General features: G+C 57.3%; 1 protein-coding gene and 1 long non-coding RNA gene across 3 annotated transcripts in view; both read right to left on the bottom strand.

Moving 5' to 3' along the window:
• Positions 1-202: 202 nt before the first annotated feature.
• On the bottom strand, positions 203-15,900 carry VEGFA (vascular endothelial growth factor A; the record flags this gene model as incomplete). The annotated part of the gene is made up of 8 exons (XM_061398288.1): positions 203-2,174; positions 4,330-4,461; positions 5,577-5,648; positions 7,538-7,567; positions 7,914-7,990; positions 8,801-8,997; positions 12,170-12,218; positions 15,217-15,900. Coding segments are annotated over 8 exons (1,263 nt in total), but the record flags the coding sequence as incomplete, so codon positions are not given.
• A 285-nt stretch (positions 15,901-16,185) lies between these two features.
• Positions 16,186-23,582, bottom strand: part of LOC133236323 (uncharacterized) — a 31,277-nt gene continuing 23,880 nt past the window's right edge. Inside the window, exons 3-4 of one of the 2 annotated variants that reach the window (XR_009732838.1) lie at positions 17,471-20,804; positions 16,186-16,661 (exon numbers count right to left, since the gene is read on the bottom strand). This is a non-coding gene — a long non-coding RNA (uncharacterized LOC133236323). Of the gene's footprint in view, positions 16,662-16,977; positions 20,805-23,582 lie in introns of those variants that run through there. The other variant, XR_009732837.1, reaches the window with a different exon arrangement.

The following is a 23,582-nucleotide window of genomic DNA, read 5'->3' as shown; positions in this document are numbered from 1 at the left end:
CCCTGGGACCGGTCCAGCCAGAATGGAAGGACTCTAGCCCCAGCACAATGAAGTGGGTCACCCCATAGCCTATACACCTGGAACCCCTTTCCCAGACCTCAGGCAAAAACCATGTTTCCCATGGGAGGAGGGAAGGGGGGTGCAGGAGAAAGTCTGGAACAAAGATTCAATGGAGAAGGAGAAACCAGGAGGAGCTTTGAGATCAGAATTAAATTCTTTAATACAAAATGTTTTTTTCTTTAAGATATATCTGTATTCCTTCGTTGTTGTTTAAAAATAAATATGTACTACGGAATATCTCGAAAAACTGCACTAGAGACAAAGATGTGATGTTAATATCTTTTTCCCCACAATTATTATGGATAAACAGTAGCACCAATAAATAAATGATAACAAATATTAAAATTAAAAAAGGAGAGAGATTTAGTATGTAGAATTCTCTATTTTTTCTTGTTTTGTTTTTACATATAAAAAACAGAATAGCAATGTCTATTTTATCAGAATCACATATATACATAAACATATATATATATATATATATATATATATATACAAACACAAGTTACCAAATATATATATAGTATGTAGATGTATATTGAAACCTTATTTCAAAGGAATGTGTGGTGGGGAGCCAGGGGATGGGGAGGGCAGAGTTGAGTGTTAGCAAAATTAAATATCTGTTCAGGACAAGCTAGTGACTGTCACCGATCAGAGAGAGAGATTGGAAACAGGAGTTTTCTACACAAAGACCAGTACAAACAAGAGAGAGCGAGAGAGCAAGAAATACATCTCATAAATAGTTGAAATTAAATATTAACCAAGAATACTGAAAAAAACCCTACTCTTTAATTAAATTAACTGTTTTAATTTCTAATTAAAAAGGGATATTAAATAAGTACCGTATATAAAACACTTCTCTTTTCTCTGCCTCCAGGGTGGGCACGGGGATCCTGCCCTGTCTCTCTGCGCCGCGGGAAGGGTTGGGTCGGGTGGGGTCGGGTGGGTTGGGGGACGGAGGTGGGTTAACCACTCACACACACACAGCCAGGTCTCCTGGAGGGGACAGAACTAGTGGTTTCAATGGTCTGAGGACATCGGGCCCTCCTGGGCTGCACCCGGGGAGCGAAGCTGGGAGAGGGCCAAGGCAGAGGCCCTTCCCTCGGAGGACCAGCTGTCACCGGGGTGGCCCTTCCTCCACCAACGTCTCTTCTCTTCGCTGAGACATGTCGGTGGCCTCCTGGGCATCTTGGAAGCGGGTGAGGAGGTGAAGGCTGCCCAGGCTCCTGAGTCTTCCAGGCAGTGCCCCTGGGCGGGGGGCAAGATGCGCACGGAGGGTGTCTCCAAAGCACAGCAGTGTCCCGAGTCTCCCCCAAACTCCTGGTCAGGGCCAGCGTCCTTGTCCCCCTGTACCTGTCAGCTGTCTTTCTGTCCATTTGACTCGGGAAAGAGGCTCGGGGCCAGGGCTGGGTTTGTCGGGCTTCCCAAAAGCAGACCAAATTTGCCCCCGTGCCCTGGCCTTGCGCATTCCCAGACAGGGGAGGGGACCCTGGCTGCCGTAAGAGGGATAAAAAGACGATGCCAGACTCTCTCCTTCCGTCCTCCTCCTTGTCGGGATCTGGGCGGGGACATTCTCCTCCCAACTCAAGTCCACAGCAGTCAAATACATCCAGTGAAGACACCAATAACATTAGCAATGTTAATTTTTTAAAAAGAATATATATATTTTATATATATATAAAATATATATATTTATTTTTATATATATAATATATATATATATATAAATGTATGTATGTATGTGGGTGGGTGTGTCTACAGGAATCCCAGAAATAAAACTCTCTAATCTTCCGGGCTCGGTGATTTAGCAGCAAGAGAAATAAAATGGCAATCCAATTCCAAGAGGAACCGTGCTGGGTCACCCGCCCATGAATGCTTCTGCCGGAGCCTCACGCTCCGGACCCAAAGTGCTCTGCGCACAGCCTCCTCTTCCTTCATGTCAGGTTTCTGGATTCAGGATTGTTCTGTCGATGGTGGTGGTGGTGGTGGTGGTGTGGTGGTGGTGGCGGCGGCTATGGGTAGTTCTGTGTCAGTCTTTCCTGGTGAGACGTCTGGTTCCCGAAACCCTGAGGGAGGCTCCTTCCTCCAGCCCGGCTCACCGCCTCGGCTTGTCACATCTGCGGGGACAGGGGAGACAAAGGCTGGGGGTCAGGGCCAGGGGAGGGGCTCTGGTGGGGAGGCTGCAGCCCCCCCTTTCTGCAGCCTGAGGCGGCGGTGAAGAAGAAGAGAAAGCACAGCCCTAGCCTCCGGGAGCCCCTGGCCAAGGGCCCCCTCCACCACCGCCTGAGCAGGAGCTAAGCCCGGGGCTCCCAGGCTGCCCTCTGGACTCTACAGCCCAGCTGCGACAAGACAAAGACAGGATGACATCTCATCACAAGCAACAAATGAACACGCCGAGAACGGTCCCTGCGTGACATTTAAGAGCTGACGGGTGAGCAAAGTTGGACCGAGTCAATCAGCAAAGCATCCCTGCCCGAGATGTTTCAGGGCGGCCTATGGGGCTGGTTTGGGGGAGTGAGTGGGGGAGAGTGAAGGATGGGCCTGTGCAGAGGCCAAGCAGGCCAGCGGGCTGGGCAAGGGAGGCTCCTGAGGGACGGGGATTCGGCAGGGCTTGGGAACCCAGGGAAGGTGAGGGACACACCTCCCCTCTCTGTCTGTGCCTCTGCATCAGGCCCCGGGCACCAGACTGCCTTTCCTTTTCAATGTGCTATTTAACTTAGGGTGGGGGAAGCAAAGGGGACTCCTGGAATTCTCCCATCATGCGTCAGGCCTGGGGCAGCTCACCTTTTACCCTCCCCATGTGAGGCCGGACCAGAGCAGACCTTCCCTTCTGAGAACCTAGAAATGGGTATCTAAGCTTCTAATCTGAGGATGGACATTCCCCCATACAGCCAGATCAGAGGAGGGGTTCAGATAACTTCACTTGGCCCCCAGGTCACTGTACACATCCCCCAGTCCATCTCTCCAGAATCATCACCATGGTAACCCTAAGACAGCGAGTCCCTTATCTTCTCTGAGGCCCCTGGGAGATGCAGAGACCCCCTCATCTAGCCCCGGGGTAAGTCAGAGCCCCCACCCCTCCAGCAGAGTGTACATTTTGGTCTTCACATACTGCCAAGACAGACAGAACCCACAGCAACGCCCCACGGCCTGGTCCCAGCCTCCCCTGACACTCACAAGCCACAGGAACATGGGGGATGGGGGAGACAGCCACATTCGAAGGACCTTGTTAATTAATGAGGCATCTGGACTAGCTAGAGGGGGCGGTTGGGGTTGGGGGGTGGCCCTGGCCCTGCCTGGGAATCCCCATAAAAGCCTCTCATCCCAGGGTGAAACTTGCGTTGGCCCAGAGGGCTCCCTGCCTTTGAGCACAGGCCAGACGGTCAAAACGCCATCAAAGGCATCAAAAGACTGCCAGCCACCAGTCACGGGCTCCTGTTCCTGTCCTCACCCCTGAAATCGCGCATGTACTCGCTCACCGCCTGACACTTCCCTGGCCCCCGGTGTGCACAAGGGACAGAAGAACAGACAGCTGGGGGTCACACAGATGAATAAAACCCAGGCGTGAGGGACTCACAATCCAGTGTCAGGAGGATGGGTGTGGCTCCTTCCATCCACCCATCCTGAGGAAATAACAGGTGGGCTGTTCTGGTTGCTGCCATGATGACAGTATTGCGGTATCAGTTGTGCCCTGATGGTAATCTCCTCTCTGCCCTAAACCAACAGCCAGGGCCCATGCGCTCCAGGCCCCCAGTCTGAGGATGCACTCAACCCCTGTCCCCATGGAGAGACACTGAGGGGATGAGAAACCCAGTGGTGCAGACCTCAGAGGCGGTGCCAAAGTCCCCCAGCTGTCTGCACTTTGTAGAGGCAGCATGTTCCCCCATGCCCGGACGGGCCCTCCCTATTAGTAGCAAAGGCAGTCATCATAACATCAGGACCAACCGCCACCAGGAGCAGGACCACAGGACACAACACTCAGCTTGCGTCCACACCACCACAGGAAGCCACGCAGGCCTGCCCACTCAGGCAACCAGGGCAAGCTCTGAACGGGCCCCGCCAGGCTGGCCAGCGCCTGCCGCCCAGCACAGGGGCCCCCCACGAGCAGAGAAGGCGGCAGTCACCAGGCAGGCAGCTAGAAGCAGAGCAAGCAGCTGGCAACTCTCAAGTGCGCGCTCGCTCACTCTCTCTCTCTCTTTCTCTCTCTCTCTCTCTCTCTCCCCATCTCTGAGCAAAGCCCCTCTCTGACTTGCTCGCCCTCTGGGAACCAACCTGCAAGTACGTTCGTTTAACTCAAGCTGCCTCGCCTTGCAACGCGAGTCTGTGTTTTTGCAGGAACATTTACACGTCTGCGGATCTTGTACAAACAAATGCTTTCTCCGCTCTGAGCAAGGCCCACAGGGACTGCAAAAGGCAAAAGGAAAGACATCTAAGCTAGAGCGTCAGCAGAGAGAGAGAAAAAATCCGTGCAACACCCCCACCACGCCCGCAGCTGCGCCCCACCCGGCTTGCGGGCCCCCACGCCCGTCCACACCCTGGAAGGCTCCGATGCCACAGCGGAAGACAAGAGAGAGCGGCGGAAAAAGAGGCAGCAATAACTAGAAGCCGGCCCGCAGGAAGCGGCGATGTGGCCGGGCAGAGTGCGAGGAGCGGGCTGGGCTATCCCACGGGCACAAGTGCAAGTCTCAGGCCACGGGGCCCAACGGCTACCACCCCTGAGAAAGCACACCTTGACTCTCCGACCTGCTGGGGATGCCCATTGGGGCCAACTTCTCCCTGTGTGAGGGCTCACGCCCCGGCCCCCCGACCAAAGGGCTGAGGCAGGGAGTGATGGCAGGCTAGGGCCAGAGGCAGGGTCCACGGGCCAGGCCACTGGTGGCCAGAGGGCCCCCACCACCTCAAACCCAGAGGAAGAGGCCACCCTGGGGGAAGGCTTCTGGGAGTGCCATAGGTTGGGCTGGAATACGGGGCTCCCCTCTGGAGGCCCCAAGTCCGCAAGGAGGGCCACAGGGGTGTTTGACCCCACGTCCTCCTTCAGCCAACAACAAGCTGCCTCCTGTCATCTGCGCCCCTTCCTCACACCACATCTGCCCTCCCTACCCCACCCCCCAGCTTCCAGAGAAGTGCGGAAGCCTAGAGCGGTGGAAACCAGTTGGGTGAGCAGGCATCCGTGCCTGACACCCGTGCCAACATGGGCCCGCCACCAATGCCCAGTGGGTGAGGGAAAAGGCGGTGCCCCAGCCAAGCCAGAGACCCCCTCCCTGAACCCTGCAGGCCCACTCTGCCCACCCTCCCACCTCCAACCCTGGACGGTAATGCCACCACCATGTCTACCCCCTCGGTGCCAATTAGTGGAGTGAGAGTGAGAGAGAGACACTGGGAGGAGGGAGGCTGGGAGCCAGAGAAGGGGACGGGGGAGGGGGGAGGAGGGCGGAGCTCTGGGGTCCTGCAGGTGGGAGTTTGACTGGGGGCCAGGAAGGCTCCGGTGGGGGGAATGAGACGGCAGCGGCACCACGTACGCGCTCCAGGATTTATACCGGGATTTCTTGCGCTTTCTTTTTTGCCCTTTGCCCTTTCCTCGAACTGATTTTCTGGAAAATAAAAAAACAGAGACAGACAGAGAGAAAGCGAGGGGGAAGGGGAGAGGAAAGGAAGCAGTGAGGGGCGCAGGACGCAGGACACACACCGGGGCACACGGGAGAGCTTGCACACGGGCACACAGGCGGGACGGGGATGGGGTGGCGGGCACTTTGAAGGCACTTCAGCCACTCTTGGGGTGCGGGGGCGGGGGGGGGGCGGTGGGTTCACCCACTTTAGCCACACCTGAGCAAGGCTGTGAGTGGGAACCAGAGGCTGGGCGGAGGACACTGGACCTACAGGCCTCCACACTTGTGGTGTCTCCTGGTCCCAGGCTGGGGTGGCGGACAAAGCTTAGAGAGCCAGCTCTGTGCCCAGCAGCCCTGTATAGGTCTGACCCTGAAGGTCAGGGGCTCTGGAAGGCAGGCCAGGATTTGGGGAGGAAATCAGAGACCTGACTGGATGAGGGGCAAGGGAGGGCGTGTGCAGGCGTGGGCTCCAGGCACCTTCTGCCTTCACATCCAAGTACAACAGCGAGGGGTCCCTCCAAGGGGCCCTGCCTCTGTAAACCCCGGTTGTGGGGGAGCAGCTATCTTGGAGCTGGCACAAAACCAAGGGCGGCACATGAAAGGCACCAGCTAGCCCAGCCATAACCTGGGCCGAGAGGCGGGGCTGGGTGCCCTGGGAGCCCCGGGCAGGCGGCAGGGTGGGGTGGGAGTTAGGGAGGCGTGGGGAGGAGGGGCCTGGGCGGCACTTGGCAGCAGGTCCTCTCCCCAGCCTGTCAAAGCCTGCTACACCATCTCACCAGACTCTCTTCCGGGCCCAGGCGAGCCCCCTACTCTCCCTGTGGGCAAGGCAGGGATTTGGGGAATGGGCAGGCGGGGTGGGGGGGGCAGGCTGAAGCCTGTCCCCCTCAAGGGAACCAGCACTCTCTACACCTGCCCACACCACCCCCCCACACCCCCACCAAGAATACCCCTCAGGAGGACAGCCACAGGGGAGAGTGAGGGGGGAAGGGATGGAGGAGAGGGAGAAAATACTGGAAGAGGAGGGTCTGCACTCACTCGCACATTCTCTCTGCGCACCTGCTCTCCCCACTCACTGCTCTATAGCCACAGCAATACTGGGAGCTGGGGGCTTAGGGAAGAGGCAAGGGGTCGAGGCCACTGGGGCTTCAGTGTCACCAGAGCGTTGGGGGGCAGACGGGATGGTGGGTGGGAGGAGGGTGGAGGTACTCTCTCTCAGTCTCTTCCCCTGCAGGCTCTCTCCCGTGCCAGCTGCTCACCCTATCCTGAAGGCTCATGGCCCCCAGACCTCTTCCCACCTGCTCTACCCTGACCTGACCCTCCACACTGAGCAACGGGAAGCCTCAGAAGATAGCCAACATTCACCTCTTTCTCCCTGGCCAACGGGGCTGAGCGGCTCTGGCCTGTCTCACTCCCACAGGAGGGCACGCATCAAGAAAACACCCCAGCTGGCCCCCCAGTCCAACTGCACCACCGCTGCAGCCACTGAAAGAGGCCACTTCCTCTAACACACAAAAGCTGGCCTCCCTGCCACCCACTCCCTCTCCCTGCCATGGGTGATGGGACGCTAGAGCAGGCCCAGGAGCCAGCGTCCATGCTGGCCCCACACGCAAATCCCGGCCAGGAATGGCCCGGAGACGCATCGTCTCTTCCAAAGGAAGCTCCAGGCACCAGGCCGCATTTTGTCAGTCATTCTAGAGCTGTCATCCTAGGGCTTGCTCCATCCCACTGCTGCTACCACGAGGCCCCGTGAAACCAACTCTCAGACCCAACTGACCCCCCGTCAGACCCCCACCCCCTGAGAGAGGAAGCCAAGAGCCCCAAACCAAGACAATTGGTCACGGAGAGGGAGAAGGGCGAAAATCGTGGCCACTTACTTTTCTTGCCTTGCTTTATCTTTCTTTGGTCTGCAGTAGGTAGAGAAAGAGAAAAGAACAAAACAGAGAGGCGTTCAGATGGTGATAATAACAATAACGGTATTTATGATATATCAGTACAGTTTTAATCTCTTGACATATAACAACTCACTTAATCCTTGTAACAATGCTAGGCAGTATGTAATACTATTATTGTGCCCATTTCACAGATGTGGAAACTGAGGCACATTAAAATAAAACCTAAATGCCCACAGTTATACAGCTGGAGGGTGAAAATGAGCTAACATGCTTAACTCTGGAACACGCTTAACTCTGGTCCAGAGCAAGCCCCCTGAAGCTGTTCACTGAATGAATGACTCCAAGACTCCATCCTCACCTGCATTCACATTTGTTATGCTGTAGGAAGCTCATCTCTCCTATGTGCTGGCTTTGGTGAGGTTTGATCCGCATAATCTGAAGGGAAAGGAAGCAGATCACAGAGGTTAGTGACCCAGCCAGCCATACCCAGGTGGGAAACCCCATGGCTCCTGCCACTTAGCACCCAGGGGTTCTACAGAGCAGAAAAGGGTGGTAGAAGTGTGGGGGACCAAGGGCTCTATCAGAAAGAGCCTCAGGCCCACTCCAACTCCTCCCACCCTGCTGACCTCAAGGAGCCCCTGCTTCTCTTGAGGGCAGACATGTCTGCAGGGTTGGCCAGGCTGGGAATTCAGGTCCTGGGTTCTTGCCTCTCCCCCTCCCTCCCCTCCTGTTATCCCCTCCAGGCCTCACCCAACCCCCAGGAGCCACCCAAGAGCCACCCACTCCTCCCTGGGGTCTCAGAGCTCCCTCCAGCCCCATCCAGGCTGAGACACGCCCTGTGACCAGGCAGCAGCAAAGGACTGGCTTTTTAAACTCCCCACAGACCAGACTCATCCAGCTTCCCAAACAGAGCCCCAGGGAGGCAGGGCTGTCTTCCTCCAAGAGAGGAAGGGAGGGGCTCCTGTCACAGGTGTCAGCCCTCTCCTGAGCCCAGCGGGCAGAGGTCAAGAAGGAGGAGGAAGTGATCAGGGGTTGTTGGAAACCTGGGCTCAGAAAGGCAAGCATCTTTTTCTCCAAAGAGGGTCAGACGCCCGCATCTCCCCTTGACTGACTCCGCGGCAGGAGCTGGGCAAGGCAAGCCTAGCTCCTCCCTTTAAGAGCTGCCAGGAAAGGGCTGGGGAACACCTGTGGCCAAAGCCTGAGGGCCCACCCCCAGCCCCACCCCAGCTCCCTGCCGATGCCCACCTGCATGGTGATGTTGAACTCCTCAGTGGGCACACACTCCAGACTTTCGTCATTACAGCAGCCCCCGCACCGCATCAGGGGCACACAGGACGGCTTGAAAATGAACTCAATCTCATCTGGGTACTCCTGGAAGATGTCCACCAGGGTCTCGATGGGACGGCAGAAGCTGCGCTGGTAGACATCCATGAACTTCACCACTGTGTGGGAAGGGGGTGACACGTGAGCCCAGCAGGTCACAGAAGAGACGGCCGGCCCCTCTCTCCACCCAGCTCTGCAAGGCCTCTCCTTTCTGTGAGAGGTAACCACCACGGGAAAGGCCTTCCAAACATAACTTAAGTGTCTCGGGCCGTGGTTGAAGTCCTTCCCTAGCTTTCCACCGCCAACACTGATGAAGACCTGTGTTTATTCTAAAGATTACATGGTGTTGTCAGATCCCAAGGGAGTCACCCTGCCATATCTGGTCCCCTTGCCTCACCATGACAGCCAAGCCGATTCCTAGGTCAACTGTGAGGCCAGAGGGCAGTCTGAGTATGTGTATATCTGCTGGGGGTCTCTAAGCTTCCCGTGAAAGGACAGCCAGCTTGGCAAACCTGCTTGCTCTCCATTTCCCTCCCACCTCCCCGCAGCAGCCACCGCACCATTAGCTGACAGCCACTCAAAGAGCACTTCTTGTGTGCTCTGGTGCTGTGTACAGGAGTCCGTGATGTTATCCCAGACAATTCTCCCCCCACGGTACTGCAAGGTTCTGGTAGGACCCACCCTCCCCCTGGCTTTACAAATGGGGAACTAGAGGCTTAGAGAGGCTGAGTAACTGGCTCCAAGGCCACACTGCCATTAAGCCACACAGTTAAAGTTGGCTCTGAACATCAAAGCCTCCCCAAGCCAATGTCCTGTGAAACAGAAGGGCAGCCTTGGGGGGCACTTTGCCACCTGCCAGACCCCCTCCCCAGATACGGGCTGAGGAGGCAGTGGGCATCGGCCCAGGGGCTGGGTCCGCCTGGAATCAGCAGGTGGCTGTGGGCGGGCACACTGCGCTGGCCCTGCCAGCCACCGATAACCCCACCCAGGAGGGCAAACTGCTTGCATCATGGAAAAAACGGCGCTGCCACTGCAGTCACAGAGAGCTTCTAGAAGCTGATCTGGAGGGAGACCAGGGTAAAGACAACTTCCCAGGCTGGCTGTGGAGCCTGGGGTGCACCAGAGCATGAAGGGGTGATTCTGGGCCACAGGGGCGGGGCCCTTGAGAACACATGAAGTCAGGACTCCGAATGGCTGCCTCAAATTGCGGCCTGGCCTGCTGCTCCATGTCACCCCTCCATCACCACCACGGAGCAATCCTGTCCCTGAAATGAATTTCCCCTATACAGAAGGGAAGAAGCAGCACCCAGCTAGCGAGGAAGCCTGGGCCCTGGCCAGGACTCGGTGTGACCTTGGGCCAGTTCCTCCCTCTCTGGGCGTGAGGCTCTGCACATCTGTGTAAGTGGGCTGGGCGGATCGCTAAAGACACCGAAACAAGAGGCTGAAGTAGAGGGTTTTGCCTTCCAACTCCAGCCCCAAGAACATGTGCCCTTTTCTCAGCCCAGGAGATACAAGGTTGGAACCCCACCACAGCATCTGAAGTGCATACTCCCAGCTGCCTCCCAGTCAGAGGCCATAGCTAAGTCTCCCCTCACTCCTCTCGCCAGAGGGGTGAAGGAACATGAGCCTGGGGGTGGTGGGGGTATACAGTGGATTAAGGATAATGCGAGGAGCTGAGGGGAAGAAGGGGAGGCTACAAGTGTGAAAACAGGAAAGAGAATAAAAGAGGCTCCTAGACTCGTCTGAGGTTTCTGCTTTCCCCATCCAATGGGCACAGAACTCTCCACTGCTAAAAGGGTTAGGATCAAGCATCATCAGAAAGAGTATAAACCAGAGCAGGGACCTGAAGAAGTCCTTTTCTAAGCCAAGTCTACATTGAAGAAGATGACTAATCAAGAATTCTTGACCTGACACTTCACCCTGGTTGGGAACAGAGGTGGCCAAGACTTTGGGGCCACAAGGACAGGACAGCAGAATGGTCTGGCCTGGGTCATGAGTTGGTAGCTGAGGATAAAAAGATCCAAGCTGGGAATTTCTTGGAAAAGCTCCCTGGGATCCCTGAGGCCCCCCAGGAGGTAGAGAGGGAAACCTCATCGCACCCATCACACCCCAGCCACTATCTCCAAGGAAAGCTGTCCTGCTTTCTTCTCAGGCGTGGGCACACATACACTCCAACTTCAGACTCGTGGCTTTCCTTATTTCTCGAAGACAACCTTTTTCCCCAGCAGACAAAGACCATTTGTCTCGCCTCTCCCAGACCACAGAGAGAGACCACTGGAAGCTGAGGGGGCTGGGTGCACCCTGGGAAGGGGCAGTGTCAGTGGCTCAGCAAGGAAGCCAGGCCCTGAGTCCAGGAAAGGACCCCCTCCCTGCCAGGTGAGGAAGGAGGCAACACCAGCCAGGCATCGCCAGCGGCCTGGGGAGTGCAAACACTGGCCCTGGCCACCACCGGGGCCACCTGACTCGGGTCTGGGAAACTCGCCTGGAGGAAGACCCCAGGGCCTTTCCTTCTCAGAGGCGGAGCACAGGAGTAGAGGCTACATTCAGCACTGGGGAGAGCCAGGGCGTCCCTAGAGAAATGGGAGGATCCGTACTCCAAACCACAGTGAACAAAAGGCAGGCAGACTCGGGCTGGGCAGAGGGGCGGGGCTCCCGGGAGCTACAGCCAGCCCTCTGCTGGACCGAGAGGGAAGTTCACAAGCACCCAAACCTGCTCCTCAGGAGGGCATGGGGAGGCTGTCGGCTTTCTCTCTCTACCCCCAGAGGAATGCACACCGGCGGGGAGGGGGGTTCCATGAGGCTGCACCCTCTGCATCTCCAGCTCATGCACAGCCAGCAATCGGGACAGCAAGGGTCACAGCCCCCACCACACAGACCCCACAGGTGGGACCTGGCTGGGTTGGAAGGGTCATGGACTATTCATCCTCCCCTGGGAGCAGAGGGGAACAAGGGACACTGCCCTTGACATCTGGGATCCCTGGATACTATTTATCTTCCTGGCTGTGCTCATGACTCCCTCTCCAAATAAATTTTACTGGAAAAAGCAGAAGAAAAAGACCACGAGTTCTATTTCTAGCAGCGGTCCAAGTAGGTCAGAGTCCCCGGAACTGAAGGGTTAACCTCTCGGCACTCACCCTTTTCCTTTCTAGATCCCCTTTCTAGATCTTTTCTAGATCACCGGCCCCACAATCCCCCCCAACAGACCTTCCCACTCATCTGCTGGGGGATCAGGGATCAGGGAACCCCATCCACGTGCAGGCGGGGTGGGGGCCGGGGTGGGGGGCCACTTACCTTCGTGGGGTTTCTGCCCTCCTTCTGCCATGGGTGCAGCCTGGGACCACTGAGGACAAAGCAAAGAGCGAAGAATGGGCAGCGGCAGGGGCAAGGGTGTGCAGGCCCAGCCAACCCGCCCCTGCTCCCTCCTGGAACCCCTCCCAGCCTGCAGCCTCTGGCTTCTCCCGGGCTTCCGAACTGAGCAGGGCACCTCCAGGGGCTCCCTACAGCACAAAGCACCCCCTCTCCGAGCTGCTCCAATTCTGAAGTCAGGGAAGATAATGAATGACCAGATATTGGCGGTGAGGGGGGCTCAGAACACAGGAAGAAAACACCAGAAGGCAATGCTGTTCAGATCCCCGCCCCTCCCTGACATTTCCCTTCCCCAGCTCTCACCGGCCCCTTGCTGAGCTAGGACAAGTGAAGTCTCTCAGCCCCCCTGACTCCCGGGTCCAAAGCCATGGGCAAGTCTTAAGGTCAAACAGGAGGACGAACGTGGACGGGGCAGGAAGGAAGGACTGGGGGGTGAGAAAAGCAACATGGGGACCTTCCCCTGCTGACATGACAAATACCAGGGTGAGCTGGTGCTGGGGCGGGGGGTGGTGCAGAGGACCGCAGGGCGCCAAGCACCCTCCCCCACCCAAACGCTTCTGTTCTCAGGAATACCTAGTAAAGCCACAGGTTGCCTAAAGAGTAAAACCTGGGAGGAAACCCTGGGGGAGGGGAGGGCCCTGTTTTTTCCTATGAACCAGTCTCCCCAGAACCTGAATCTATCTCCAAAGCCCCGAGGCTCGCACTGTCATCTCATTTTCTGGCTTCTTCTCCCTCCCAGACTGAGGGGGTCGCCGAGTCCCTCTCACCTGCTGGGCACCTTCCTCAAAGGCAACCAGGGAAGCCTTTAATGCCTTAGCACTGCCCAGCCCCTAGGGGGCCCCCTACACTCCCTAAGCCTGAGGCTTCTGGTTGCTCCCCACCCCCACTAGATCATTCCTCCCCTCCCCAGAAGCTGTGAAGGTCAACTAGTCCGACCATGCCGACCTGACAGCACCGGACAGGCCGACCTGACAGCACCAGACAGGCGAAGCCTTCTCCCAGCCCTTCCAGAGAGTCTCCAGTCGTGGCCACCTGCCCACCCCACCTGCCCTTCTTTGGGGCAGATCCAGAGCAGCAGAGTGGCACTCTAGCACACAGAACTGCATACTCTGCAGACAGAGAGTCTGTCTGCCTCTCTCCCCACACCCTGCTGCAATACACCCCAGACCCCCAGCCTTGCCTCCAGGGCCAAGGTCAGATAACAGTTTCCAGGATCCCAGATGGACAGCCTGCCACTGCAGCTCCCTCAGGGACACCCATGCCCAGGGGTCTCTGCCTGAGCCCCTTACCCATCTCCATGGCACCCCTGTTACCCTCTGCTAACATTCCTCCTATGCCCTCCACTCCTCCTGGGCCCCAGAGAGCAAAGGGGTCAGAAATTTCATACCCCCTCCAAGGCTGGGGGCACTGGGAGGGGCAGTTCTGGGCGGGGAGGGGCCAGGTGCCCTTCTCTGGGGGCCTCTGAAGGTCACACTGTGGCCAGGCAGCCTCTCCTCCCCCTCCCCCCCCCCCCCTTGGAGGCCTGGAGCCAAGGCCTTTGTGCCAGGGTCTGAGGAACTCCTGGTAGCAGCAGGGACCCCAGCCCGTTTCCTTCCTTCTGCCTCTCTCCAACGGCGCTCTGAGCAGAAAAGGACCCCTCAGGTGGTTTGGGAAAGCAAGCTGGGTGGGCAAGTTTAGAGTTCCCAAAAACCACCTGCTCCTACTCCAACGCCCATTTCACCAGAACAAAGTGTGTTTGCAAAGCTGGCAGGAGCTCCCTCCAAAGGTTCGGGGAGGGCTAGTCCCACACCGCCCATGTCACAGCAAATTTCAAATCATTTTCCCAAAAAGTGCAACGTGGAATAAGGACACCCTTTAAACCCTCCCTGCGGTCGCCCCCAAAAAGCTAAAGCACAGCTCACTCGGAAGTATGGGGGAGGGGAGGGAAGCAGACTGTCACCGAGTCGGGACTTTAAGTAGAGTCTCGACAAAGCACCGGGCTGGGCCCGGGTAGCCCGACTCCTGACAGTCATCTTTCTTTCCTCGGAGTCTGGGGCTGGAGAGAGGTTACGTGGGTCTTCTCAGCAGAGGAGAGTTAAAAATAAAGGGGTAGCGGGGGCTTCTATTCGAACAGGCGAGGAAACTGGGAAGGGGCGTGAGGAAATGCCTCCTAGGAGGGGTTTAAGGACTGGGGACAGTGGGAAGGCACAGGGGTGGTTCTCCGGGTCCTCGGCATGGGGCTACCTCGAGAGGTCACCTTCCCGCGGAGAGCCGGCGGGGGGAGGGGCGCGGCTCGCCGCCCCGGGTTCCCCGCTCGGGCCGCCGCGGCTCCGGGAACACGCGGCCGGCCAGGCCCGGGCTGATGTAATCGGCTCCGCGCCGCGCGCGCCCGGCCGGGCGGGGGAGGGCGGGCACCGAGCGGGACGCGAACTGGGACGGGCGGGGGTTGGTGCGGCGCAGGTGGCCCGGCGGAGAGGGGGGGTCCCAAGCAGCAATCCACCCCAAAACTTTTCCCCAACTCGCGGCGAGGGCCGCAGAGATCGAGCGGCAGTGACAGCAAGCCCCATCTCTCGCCTGCCCCCTGCCCCCTCCACGCTCTCTGCCCTCCCCCGGTCCAAGGTCCGAGCACCCCCACCCCCGCTCGCCAGGGCTCCAGCTCCCGCCCCAGCTGCCCAGACTTCCAGTTCGTCGGGGACCAGCGGCCGGGAGCAAACTTCAGCCGCCGGCGGCAGCGCAAGCCCAGCCCCCTCAGCCGCCTCCTCCGGCTCCCGCCCTCCGCTGGTCGGCCCAGATCGTACGTGCGGTGACTCTGGTGGGTGGGCAGGGCCCGCGTGGGCGGTGAGACTCTATCCCGGTGCCCTCCCACCTAGCGCGCGCCCCCTCCCCCTACACCTACGAAGATAGAGGGGAAGCCGCGAGCCCGGTGCCCAAGGACCCGCGTGGGGCACGGAGTCCCCCACGCGCGCGCTCGCACGCACGTCCCCAGCCCTTACCTTGGCATGGTGAAGGTAGAGCAGCAAGGCAAGGCTCCAATGTACCCAAGAGAGCAGAAAGTTCATGGTTTCGGAGGCCCGGCCGGGGCCGGCGCGGCTCGCGCTCCCTCTCCGGCTCGGGCTGCGGGGCGGCCCGCTCTCCTCGGCGCCCAGGCGGGCTCCTCTTCCTCCCGGAGCCGAGGCCCGGGCCAGGGCCTGGGGCGCGCGCGCGGCTGGAGCACTGTCTGTGCACACAGCTGCCTCACCCGTCCATGAGCCCGGCTTCCGAGAGCCGAGTCGCCACCGCGGCCCCTTCTCCTCTTCCTTCTCTTCTTCCTCCTCCCCCTCCTCCGACTGCGGCTCCTCCCGGCCCGAGCGAGCACTTCTCCCGGTGCCACTCGGCTCGGCAGCCCCGGCACGGACCACGGCTCCTCCGGAACGAGAACAGCCCAGAAGTTGGACGAAAAGTTTCAGGGCAACGTCGCGAGCCCCGACCCCCTCCACCCCGCCTCCGGGCGCGGGCTCCGGCTCCTGCCCGCGGCTCGCCGCCGCGTCCACCGTCGGCCGCCGGCCGGGGAGGAGGTGGGCGCTGGGGCAGGGGGCGGTGTCTGTCTGTCTGTCCGTCAGCGCTGCTGGTCCGACGCGGGATCCTGAGGGGGAGGGCTCACGCTGCGCTCTGGCGGTCACCCCCAAAAAACAGGTCACTCACTTTGCCCCTGTCCCTCTCGTGTCGCTCGTCAGCGCGCGCTCTCTGACCGGTCTCTCTTCCTTCACTTCTCTTTGGAGCTCTTGCTACCCTCTTTTTTCTCTGCTTGTTTCCAGAATCCGAAGTGATTTTCGGGGGGAGTAAAAGAGCAATCTCCCCAGACGGTCGGCCCGATTTAGTGGGGAATGGGAAGCAAAAATAAATTAAAACGGGAAAGAATACGGTTAAAAAGAAAAAAAATGTTTCAGAAAAAAGGAGGAGGGTAAACCCTGGATAAATGAATATCAAATTCCAGTGCGGAGACCCCTGGCCGGTGACCCCGCCGGTCCGTCCGCCTCTTCGATGCGTCTCCCGACCGAGCGCCGCTGCCGCCGGCTCCACTCGCCCCCCAACGCCGCGGCCTCGTCGCAGCCCGGCTGCCCCAAGCCTCTGCGCTCCTCACCGCTACGAGCCGACTAAAAAGAAGGCATGGCCCCGCCCCGACACGCCCAGGGGGCGGGGCCAGGCCCAGCCTCAGCTCCTGGGTCCGTCCCCTCTGCGCCTCTGGCCACTGCCTTCCCCTGGGGACACCGACCGAAGCCCGGGCCCCCACCCACCCCAGAGAAGGGAGTGCTCGATCCCCACCAAGGCGCACAGCCTGAACATTACCTATCGGCCGCCCTCTTCCGGGAGACACACACACCCGCGCGGTATTTGCGGGGAGGGTACAGGAAAGTGAGGTTATGTGCGGTCAGGGCTCCAGAGCTATTCTTCCTCTATGCTGGGAATATTGGAGGGGGCAGGGGTTTGAGGGAGTCGGACAAGGACGGGTGGAAAGAGAGACACACAGATCCGTTGGAATCCTGGGGTGACCCCTGCCTTCTCCACCCCCCCAAACACTCTCAACTACCCGCCCCTCCAACACACACAGTCACAAGCGTCCTCACTCTCACGCAGACGCTGCATCCCAAGTTCACCCAGCTTCCCTGTGGTGGCTGAGCGCCCCCTAGTGACTATCGTATGCACACCCCATCTCAGGTTCAAGAGGCCTCAAGACGAGGGTTGAGGGAGATTACCCCGACATCCCCCCTCCAACCCCCGCCCCCGTGTCTGACCTCTCAAACAGTGGAACGTCTGGGACTCGAGTGGTCCCACGTGCACAAAGCCCAGTGCTGGGCACAGAGGGCATGATGTATCCATCTGGATTCTGTGCTCATCTCCGGGCCTCGTCTGGCCTGCTGACATCAGAGTTAGCTGCAGCCAACAGGCCGGGGTGACTGGGGTCCTTTGGGAAGTGTTCAGGGAGGCTCCCCTGGGGAGAAGTATTTGGCACTACGTTTGTGGGGCTGAGAACAAGAAGCCGTGTGGTTCTGGGCTTAGTCAGTGGCCCAGAGAGAAGAGGACCTGTTGGAGCCCACGTATGCACTGTGGAGTCTGGCAGAGCCCAAAGGGAGAGGCAGCTGGGCAGACAGAGGCCCTTGTTTCTGCTCCTCCACCCCCCTCCCCCAGATGTTGCCAGGGAACTGAGGCCAGGGGGCTGGTGGGGGCGGATGGAGGCCAGTGCCCGAGTGATGATTCAAACCTACTCACCAGCACTAAGGAACGTCTGTAGGCCAGCTGCCCGGAGCTCCCACCAGGCCGGAGGCCAAGGCTTCTATCAGTCCCAGTTCAGGCTCACAGCTCATCTTCTGAACAGAACTGGGGCATTCTCCTCAGCAGCCCCCAGACCTTCAGGAGTCACTGCCTACTTCTTGCAGCTAGCAGCCTCTCCTCCCTTTTCCCCAAGTCCCCTCTGTTTCTTCAAAGCCCGCCTCTTCCCCAACTCCCAAGTCTTCCCTAAGTGCCCCCCAAGACCCCCCACCCCACCCTTGCATATAGGAACCAGCCTGGAAAAAGTCCTGGTTGGGCTTGGACCCAGCAGCTCCCAGTCTCCCCCAGGGAGGAGGGTGGGTGCATGGGGGTGATACCTGTGAGAAGAGAGGGACTAACCAGTCTCATTATTCATCTGGATCTGGCCTGGGCCTGCCTGGGGCTGATGCAGCCTCTGTGAAGGCCTGGGCTGAGAATGGGAACTAGGCTGAGACTAGAATGCACGACTTCCCTCAGGTTGACCCAAACAATACAAGGAGGCTACTCAGCCAGCCCCTGGTCTCAGCACATGGTGCTGTGCTTGGTGGGGGTGCTGGGTTAGCCACTTAGTGCCACAGTTCCCCAGAGTGGTGTCCTGAGGCCCTTATGGGCAGAGGGCCTGGCTCAGCCTCTACCCCATCTTACCCCCTCCATCATTCATGCCTCCAGTCCCGTCTCCACCACCTGGCAGGCTCCCCAGCAGCAGGGACAAGGTCTTTTTACAGTTAGTAAATGTTTATTTGCTGGCTCAGGGCCTCCTCACCAAAGCTCCAAGCTCCAAGAAGCCACGTGGGTCATGGAAGCGAAGTCACTAAACTTCCTCCTTGCCCAAACTGGTCCATGTCTAGCAACCTCAGAGCACAAGATGTAGACACCTTACCAGGGATCTCCTGCCTTATTCCTGCCCTGGGGCCAGCAGAGCCCAGGACAGTGGCTCCCAGCTTTACCACCAGGGATCACCCTGGCCCCCCTCTGCATCCCTTCTCATCCCAGCTTCCCTTGGTCCCTGGAGAGGCCTAAAGAGGGCTTAATAAAGGACGCTGAAGTTGGGAGGAAGATGGAGGGGTTCCGAGGAGGGAAGGCCATTAGTTGTCATTTAATAGCCACAGGTCTCTCCCCCACCTGAGTCAACCATTCCCCATTCAGCAAACTGTGTTACAGCAACCTCTGTAGTCTCTGCCAAGGAAAGCAGAGGAATGAGGCCACAGAACTGCAGCCTTGCCTGAAGGGTCCTGAGCACCCTTCACTGGGGTGAAGAGGGGTCTCCTGTCTCCATCCTTCATTTCAGAGCCACAGCCTGGGGGTGACTCGGGGGAGGGGGAGTGATACCACCCCCAGCGTGGTGTCACCAGCTTTCACGATAATACACTGCCATGGACTCAACCCCATGGGTTATCACCAAACTGAGAGTCCCATGCACCTGGATGTTCAAGAACGGGGACCAGAAACACACGGAACAAGAACACAAGTCAGCAACCATAAGACCAATCGCATCTCTACAGCTTCTTCTCCTCCCATGGACGTAACTCCCTCCAACAAACTTGATCCCAGTGATCCTCCCTCGGCAGGCCGCTTCAACCCCGGGAATATCAGGGCAGACTGTCACCCCAGAGGGACCCAAGGTCACCCAGAAGCATGGCAGGGAGGAGGGTGGGGGGCGCATGGAGCAGAGAGCAGCCCAGACAGAGGTGAGGCCTGACCCTCTCAAGGGGCGACCTCAGCCCCACTCCGAGGACCCCACCTCATGGCCAGGACAGCCTCGGCCTGTGGCTCTGAAGCAGTTCAGAAGAAGCCAAAGAGGAAGAGGAAGGTGTTCCAGGGGAGGGGGAAAGAAAGGCAGGGGTGGGTGGAGAAGAGTGTGAAAGGTGGCCAGGAGCCAGCAGGAGCCCCAGACAAAGGGAGTAGTGATCGGGCCCAAGGCACAATGGTTGTACTTTGTCCTGCTGATCCTGACACCTCTGAGGTTCAGGGTCACTCTCCCCGTGTGGGTGGGGGCGCTTCCCTGCAGGAATGAAGAGGTAGAGCCCCTCCGAAGCCCCTCCAAAGGGAGGTGGGGGAGAGAGTCGGTAAGCCTTACTGTTGTCTAAACATTTCTCAGTTGGATCCTCTGTGATGGAAGAAAGGTTTCTCCCTCGCTCCATCCCCCAAGCCCCAGGCGCCTAGCAGGACCCAGAGCTGATCCTCCACAAGGGCAGGAACAGAATATGTTGAATTGGAGAAAGAACTGGGTTGGTCTGCTTCAATTCTCTATCTCTCCTCTCTCTCTCTGTCTTCACGATAAAAGCAAGGAAGAGAGCCCTCTTTTCCCAGTGCCAATGTTGTATTCCCATCTGGATCTGGAGGTCTGACTCAGGGTAATGATGCCACTTAGGAAACAAGATTAGAGCAGAGAAAGCCCAAAAACAGAAGCCAGTCAGGGCAAGGGGAGGCGAGAGGGAGAGGGAACTGGGACTTCTCTGGGGGTCCCATGGTTAAGAATCTGCCTGTGATGCAGGGGGCATGGATTCAATCCCTGCTCTGGGAACTAAGATCCCACGTGCTGCAGGGCAACCAAACCCGTGTGCCCCAGCTACTGAGCCCCTGTGCCCTAGATCCTGTGCTTCACGACAAGAGAAACCACCGCAATGAGAAGCCCCTGCACCACCACGAAGAGCCTCTCGCCTTAACTGCAGAAAACCCGCCCACAGCAACGAAGAGCCCCTGCCACAGCAAAGACCCAGCACAACCAAAAATAGTAATAATAAAAATAAAATTTTTTAAAGATGGAGAGGGAGCAGAAGGGACAGGGAAGGGCCACACTCTGGGGGAGCCCCAGGCCCCATCTGCTTCTCCTTCACAGGCCTCAGTCGAATCCCCAAACACCAAGCTCTCTCCCTGGATCGCTGCTCCCCAACAGTCCCAGGCATGTTCACTTCCTGATGCTCCAATCTTTGCTACCCCCTCGGCATCTGACCCCCATCCTGCCCACTGCTGCCCCTTTTTCACACCCTCACCCAGTCTTGGAGGGAGTCCCTCTGCCAGGAAGAAGGTGGTGGCAGAGGTGACAGCTAAGGTTCTAAAGCTGCATTCTCCCTCCCGACCTGGGGGGTGCCTGGGAGCTGAGCTGGGTTCCAATCTGTGGGACTTTTTCAAAGCCTTGGGGGCACCAGGCTGTGCTGATATTATAGGAGACCCAGGGCCATCTAAGTAGGGCAGTGGAAAGCGCAGGGACTCTGGATCCAGATGCAGCCAAGTGATACTTCCACTCTTTGACTGTTTTTCCTCAGGCAAGTTACTCAGCCTCTCGGATCCTCATCTGCAAAACAAGAGCAGCACTGTTTATAATAGCCAGGACATGGAAGCAACCTAGATGTCCATCAGCAGATGAATGGGTAAGAAAGCTGTGATACATACACACAATGGAGTATTACTCAGCCGTTAAAAAGAATACATTTGAATCAGTTCTAAGGAGGTGGATGAAACTGGAGCCTATTATACAGAGTGAAGTAAGCCAGAAAGAAAAACACCAATACAGTATGCTAACGCATATATATGGAATTTAGAAAGATGGTAACAATAACCCTGTATACGAGACAGCAAAAGAGACACTGATGTATAGAACAGTCTTTTGGACTCTGTGGGAGAGGGAGGGGGGAATGATTTGGGAGAATGGCATTAAAACATGTATAATATCATATAAGAAACAAATCGCCAGTCCAGGTTCAATGCAGGATACAGGAAGCTTGGGGCTGGTGCACTGGGATGACCCAGAGGGATGGTATGGGGAGGGAGGTGGGAGGGGGGTTCAGGATGGGGAACACGTGTATACCCGTGGCGGATGCATGTTGATGTATGGCAAAACCAATACAATATTGTGAAGTAAAAAAATAAATAAATAAATAAGAATTCTGGAAAAAACAAACAAATAAACAAACAGGAGTGAAACACCTGCCTTGGGGAGTTCCTGCCCACCAACAGCTGCCCACAGCTACCCAAGAAGGTAGGATGGGAAAGAGGCCCTGAGAGAGGCACAGAGAGTTAGGAAGGTGCTGAAACAGGGTGGTCAGAAGAGCCAAAATGGGCATCAAGAAGGGCTTTGGGCGGGAAGAAGCTCAGAACATTTATTCCACAAGAATTATTGAGGCTTCCCTAGTAGCTCAGATGGTAAAGAATCTACCTGCAACGCAGGAGACCTGGGTTCGATCCCTGGGTTGGGAAGATCGCTGGAGGAGGGCATGGAAACCCACTCCAGTATTCTTGCTTAGAAAATCCTATGGACAGAGCCTGGTGGTCGCAAAGACTGAACAACTAACGCTTTCACTCTCAAATATTAAATTCAACCTATGAGCCCTGTTTCGGTCCAGACCCTGGGGCTACAACAATGTAGAAGGGGCTTCTTGTGTGGAGGAGAACAAAAGAGTACACCGAAAATAGAAACTCTCCAAAGGGGTACTCTGGGAGTGGGAGAAGGCTTCCTGGAGGAGGTGACACTAGAGTCTTGACCGAAGAGCAGGAGTCTAGCCAGCTGAATGGAGTGGGGATAGGGAATAGGCAGGAAAGAGAGATCTGGAGGATGCGGCCAGCTCCCTCAGCTCTCCCAGCTCTCCCCTGGGTGACAGAGCTTTTGCAGAGCAGAGGATTAGGGCTTCTTCTGAAACATTCCCAGCCAAAGCACATAGGGACAATGCCGCTCCCTGGAGGGGTGGGGAAGTGAGCCCCACACTCGTTTCCCCCAGCCCTCTGGGACAGCATGTCTCTGCCCCAGTATTTAACCAAACAAGCAGACGCTAGAGGTAGGTCCAGCTTGCACATCAAGCGCTGCCGTTGTTTGCCCAGGGGCGACAGGAGGTGGGCAGAGGACACCAGCCTGTGACAAGCACAGGTTACTCAGCTGGGGCGGAGCTCAAAGCACAAAGACCTTTCCTCCAGTTCTGTCCCCTTCCTATCCCCACCTGGTGCCTAGAGCCTTCCCATCTGCCTGCCACAGACATGTGGAGACTGGAAACAGCACTGGGCAAAAAACTCAAATAGGCCGCATGCTGTGTGACCTCCACCAGGTCAGCCCCCTCTTCTGGACCTCAGGCTTCTTCTAGGTGAAAGCCTCTCCCTAAGCTTTGAGGTTCTGTCACAGCTCCATCAAACACTCCAACTGAGATCACTGATATAAAACGTCGTATCTTGGACTTCCCCAGTGGTACAGGGGTTAAGAATCCGCCTGCCAATGCAGGGGACCTGGGTTCAATCCCTCCCGGGAAGATTCCACCTGCTATGGAGCAACTAAGCCCATGCCCCACAGCTACTGAGCCTGCACTGTAGGGGCTGTGCTCTGCAACAAGAGAAGCCACTGCAATGAAAGGGTGGTCTAGGCACTGCACCTAGAGAGTAGTCCCCACTTGTCCCAACTAGAGAAAAGCCCACATGCAGCAATGAAGACCCAGCGCAGCCAAAAAAAAAAAAAAAACAAAAACAAATGTCACATATCCTAGGGATTTGTGTGTTTCTAAAGTTTCCTGGAGAGGGCAAGGCTTCACTCCAAGAAATTTAGCACGAATGGTGACATCTGGAGCACAGCGCCAGTGGTAGAGGGGAGATGTGATTGCAAGAAACCCCTGGAATCCCAGCAGATAGAGAACTGCTTCTGCTCTTACCTGGCAGGCCAAGACCTCTGTCGTTTTTGAAATGACACACCAGCTTGGAGAACCCTCACTGTGAAACACCCCGGCCCTGGCTCCCTAACCACACCCTCCTCGCGTGTAACATGCAGTGGAAAAAGCCAGAGAGACTGGGCTCAGTCTTAATTCTCCACGTCCAAGCCATGAGACTTAGGACAAGCAACTGCATCCGTCTGAGCCGCAGTTTCCCTATCGGTAAAATGGGAGTCCTCGTGCTTACCTTCCAGGGTTATGGGGAGATGTACAGAGACAGCGAATATGAGCAAGGCTCTCGGCCTAGATTAGATCTCATGTAATGTTACTTCTCTTCCCTTTCTCCTGTCCCTACTGCCATGTGTGAGCAAACCCTCGGAGAATGCAAACATACTATCATTTGGCTAAAGTCAAACAGAAAGGAATAGGGAAATGGATGTATCCCATCC

The sequence above is a fragment of the Bos javanicus genome, chromosome 23 (assembly GCF_032452875.1).
Source record: "Bos javanicus breed banteng chromosome 23, ARS-OSU_banteng_1.0, whole genome shotgun sequence".
NCBI classification, from domain to species: domain Eukaryota; kingdom Metazoa; phylum Chordata; class Mammalia; order Artiodactyla; family Bovidae; genus Bos; species Bos javanicus.
Note: the sequence above shows the minus strand (reverse complement) of the source record. Positions and strands in the feature narration are given on the sequence as shown.